Below are 4,677 nucleotides of genomic sequence, written 5' to 3'. Positions count from 1 at the left end.
CTAAGAATGAACAATAGTTCTTCAGTATTTACTAATCTTAGTTCATGTTAATTTCAACATTTACTAATGCATTATTAAAATCAACAGTTGTGCTTAAGTTAATGCACTCTGAATTAACATGAACTAACAGTGAATAACTGTATTCTAACTAACATTAAGATGAATAAATACTGTAATAAATGTATTGTTCACTGTTCGTTCATGATAGTTAATACATTAACTAATGGAACCTTATTGAAAAGTGTTACCTTAATATTACATTTAGTCATTTAGCAGACATAGATTGATATTAAATATCAATATATTATTTTTATTCACTTCTATTTAACAGAATCAGATATAAGTTGTTGTTGTTTTTTTTGACTAATTATCCAAATAATGTATAGTCCTACAAAGCTATTATTATCAGAGCATATGAGCAGTGCATAGCGTCACTGAAGGAAGTATTATTTTACCAGCGTTGCCCAGTACAGCTGAACTAGCCTACACCATGTTACAGCACAGTAGCGCTACTGCAAACCGGAACAAGTAGGCCTATACTGCATAGAAATTTCCTGTCAGCGCGTTATTTGAGCAGACTTTGCTTTTCCGATGAGCGGTACACGAGCGGAACGCACATTCATAGATTGAAATATTGAGCGGAGCATCAAACCGCACAGTGACTAGGAGAGTGAAACATGCGCGCTGAACACTGCCGGGCGGGGATATTATAATAATAATAATAATATTATATTATTAATAATAATATTATTATTATTATATATGTAGCCTATATTTTCGGTGCATCCCTACTTACATCCCCTCCTTGTTTACAAATCCAAAGTAAGTCCATACATCTGATTTAAACGCGGACGGGGCCGCCCTCTTTATTTTACTAACTTAATGCATGCTGAAGGTGACCCAGCTGACCTCACCAGAAAAAAACTCAACACAACCATCTAGTGGATTGTAAAGAAATTTATTTTATTATTCTACCAAATAGTATAATAAAAGATCGATACTTGGCGTCCGTGTATCGATACAGTATTGCCGCGGAAAATATCGCGATACTATGCTGTATCGATTTTTTCCCGCACCCCTAGGAAATACCATGTTTTGTTTGGACATGGTACTGGACCAATATCATGTTTTTAGACATTTTCATCTTTGAAGCACAATGAAGTAACGTAATTTCCACAGTAAATGAATATGCTTCGATGCCATGGTATCAGTGTTATTTTAATATTATTTATAAACTATTAAAGTATTTATTAATATTTTTAATTCGCTTTAATGTTAAATTTTCAGTTTTAATTAGAATTTCATTTTACGTTTTAGTAATTTTGTCAATTTGGATCGTGTTTTTTTTCAGTTTTAGTTTTCGTCATTTTAGTATGGAAGCCCGTTTCCGCCACGGAATAGAAAATTAAAAAAAAGGTTATTACAACTTTTTTTTTTTCACAGAATTGTGAGATATAAACTCGCAATTGTGAGTTATAAATTAAGAATTGCGAGATATAACGTCAGAATTGCTACTTTTTTTTCCTCACAATTGCGAGTTTATATTTAGCAATTCTGACTTTATATCTCGCAGTTGCGAGTTTGTATCTCACAATTCACAAAATACTAAAATATGGAAGCCCGTTTTTTTTACTGAATAAAAAATAAAAAATGTAATTGCGACTTTTTATCTCACAATTCTGACATTTTTTCACATAAGTGTGATACAAAATCGCAATTCTGACTTTTTTTCTCAGAATTGCGAGTTTGTATCGCAATTATGTGAAAAAATGTTAGAATTGTGAGATAAAAAGTCGCAATTACATTTTAAACTAATTTTATTTCAATTAGTCCCCAAGGCAAAATGCATAATGCATTTCCACTTAAGTTTAAGCTTTCATTTAATATTTATCTAATATTTTATTTCAATTAACGCACATGCCTTTTAATATTACCACTGTACAATGACACTGGGATATGTATGGTTTATTCAGTTAATCACTTACTTCTTAAACACCATATCAAATCCATCACTCCTTCATTCTTTCCATAGAAACAATACTTACATCATTGTTTCTTACTAAACTAATAGAGTTAACTTACGGTTGTGCATCAGGCGAGTAAGGTCAATGGAGATGTCGTGCTGTTCGCTGGTCAGTGTGCAGCTGTGACTCTCCAGGTAATCTCTGTGGCAGGCGTACTCAGTCACCCACTCGATCTCATACCGACAGTTCAAGTTGCTGATCATCTTAGGGTTACTTCCCTGATAAACCATTGAGAAAGCTGTGAGATGACTGAGTATAGCAGATATACTGTAATGAGATGAAACACTAGGCATCTTCTTACCGCCTGCCTTGCAGATGGACAAATAAATGTAATCGTCACTGCTGGACTGTGGCCATTACAGAAGGATGGGCCTTCTTTGACTCCCTCATATTGCAGCTTTAGTCTGAAAAAAAAGAAGAGAAAATCAATTGCTGCTCCAGTTTTCTACATTGGTAATAAGAAATGTTTCTTGAGCACCAAATCTGCATATTACAATTATTTCTGAAGAATCATATGACACTGAAGTATTGGCTGCTAAAAGTTCAGCTTTGCATCACAGGAATAAATGACATTTTTAAATATATTAAAACAGAAAACAAATAGTTGATATTATAATAATGTTTCACAATATTTTTTTACTGTTGGTGAGCATAAATGTACCAATCGTAAACTTTTGAATGGTACTGTTAAAGCATCAGCCTAATAACTAGTAAATTAGCACATACTTGTCATTGGAGAGCAGCTCGAGTTGATGAACAGGCTGACCCATGTCGAAGGAGTCTTTGCCAGAGGTGAGACAGGCGGCAGATCCCTCAGGACAGGAGCTTCCAGCGCGGTCTGGATGGACAGACCATCATCTTAAGTTATTTGCATTGCACTTCTAAATGCTTTAATTGTTTACATAAGAACCTGCTCAGATGCTTTGTAGATTATTTTGTGTGATAAAGCAGCTACAGGTGCATCTCGGATACAGCACTCTGTGAACAGCCCGCTTCTTTGGCAATGAATGTTTGTGGCTTACCCTCCTTGTGAAGGGTGTCAATGATTGTCTTCTGGACAACTGTCTGATCAGCAGTCTTCCCCATGATTGTGTAGCCTAGTGAACCAAACCGAGAGACCATTTTGAAGGCTCAGGAAACCTTTGCAGGTGTTTTGAGTTGATTAGCTGATTGGCATGTCACCATATTCTAATTTGTTGAGATAGTGAATTGGTGTGTTTTTGTTAAATGTGAGCCAAAATCATCACAATTAAAAGAACCAAAGACTTAAACTACTTCAGTCTGTGTGCACTGAATTTATTTAATACACGAGTTTCACAATTTGAGTTGAATTACTGAAATAAATGAACTTTTTTCAATTTTTCCTGTATATAAACAAAATGTTTGTTGACTGGGCGGCAAACTGTTGGAAAGCCCCTACACTGTATTCAAAAAAAGAGTTTACAGTAACTCACTTAGACTTCTGCATATATTAATGTAGAAATCAATTTCATCGTCTGGGTCATCAACCAGGTAGCCGTCTGAGAGTTTTATCAGCGGGTTGAGGTCATGCTTCTTTCCATCAGAGTCAAAGACATAGCAAGGGACCTTTAAAAAGATATATGCAAATAATGCATTGAGTGGTGTTAAAAAATACTCCCAGAAGCTTAAGACATTTCTTCTGTTTGTTGTAGCATAAATAAGATATTAGACGAAATATCTAAAAACTAGTGCTGTCAAACGATTAATCGCATCCAAAATAAAAGTTTTTGTTTACATAATATGTGTGTGTGCTGTGAATATTTATTATGTATATATAAATACACACATACAGTATTTACATGTACATATTTATATTCATATGAATTTTATTATATATAAATATATTTAATATATAAACATAACATTTTTCTGAAATATATACATGCATGTGTGTGTATTTATATATAGATAATAAATATACACCGTACACACACATATATTATTAGGGCTGCCACTAACGACTATTTTTATGATGATTAATCTATCGACTAATTTATCGATGAATCTAAACGATTAATTTTAATCACTGAAATCCAAGTTCAGTATTATAGTGTAAGAATGACAACATGTCCACGTGTTCTAGTCTACTACTAATAAAATTATAATAAAAAAAACACTTTTTAAAAACGTATTTACCAGAAATATTATTTACCAGAATTTATTTAGGAGAAAAATGAAAATGTGCAGCATTTCTGAAAAAAAAAAAAAATAAATTAATTGGAGATGCTTTTGATTATTCAAATTTAATGGAACCATTAAAATGGAATCCAGAAAATAATGGAAAACAGAATTTGGTAAAGATAAAACTGTAAAACTCAATTAATTAGACAGGCTTTTTGATTAATACAATTTAATTTAACCATTAAAACAGAGTATAGAAAAATTAAAATGGAAAAAAACTGAATTTGGAAATAAAATGGATTTCATAGTGCCCTATAATTATAATTAATTTTTTTGGTGGTAATAAAAATACTGTAGATGTAAGTGAACAATAGCCTTTAAAATTATTTAAAATACATATATAATAGCAATGAAGCAATAATAATTAGTTCAAATAAAGTATCAAAAGCAAGAAATCATATGGTTTTATTGAACAAAACTGTTAAAATACATAATGTATTATAAACAATAG

The 4,677-nt window shown here is 32.3% G+C and overlaps 1 protein-coding gene across 1 annotated transcript in view; it reads right to left on the bottom strand.

The window, feature by feature from the left end:
* Window positions 1-4,677, bottom strand: part of LOC107603065 (cation-independent mannose-6-phosphate receptor-like) — a 43,560-nt gene that overhangs the window by 30,794 nt on the left and 8,089 nt on the right. The window contains exons 5-8 of the mRNA XM_016295764.1: window positions 3,479-3,611; window positions 2,751-2,862; window positions 2,326-2,428; window positions 2,083-2,242 (exon numbers count right to left, since the gene is read on the bottom strand). Coding sequence (XP_016151250.1) covers window positions 2,083-2,242; window positions 2,326-2,428; window positions 2,751-2,862; window positions 3,479-3,611 — 508 coding nt within the window. The remainder of the gene's footprint in view (window positions 1-2,082; window positions 2,243-2,325; window positions 2,429-2,750; window positions 2,863-3,478; window positions 3,612-4,677) is intronic.

This window comes from Sinocyclocheilus grahami, unplaced genomic scaffold (assembly GCF_001515645.1).
Source record: "Sinocyclocheilus grahami isolate Dianchi unplaced genomic scaffold, SAMN03320097.WGS_v1.1 scaffold340.1, whole genome shotgun sequence".
In the NCBI taxonomy this organism is placed as follows: Eukaryota; Metazoa; Chordata; class Actinopteri; order Cypriniformes; family Cyprinidae; genus Sinocyclocheilus; species Sinocyclocheilus grahami.
The sequence above is the reverse complement of the archived record's forward strand: the minus strand, read 5'-3'. Positions and strand labels throughout refer to the sequence as shown.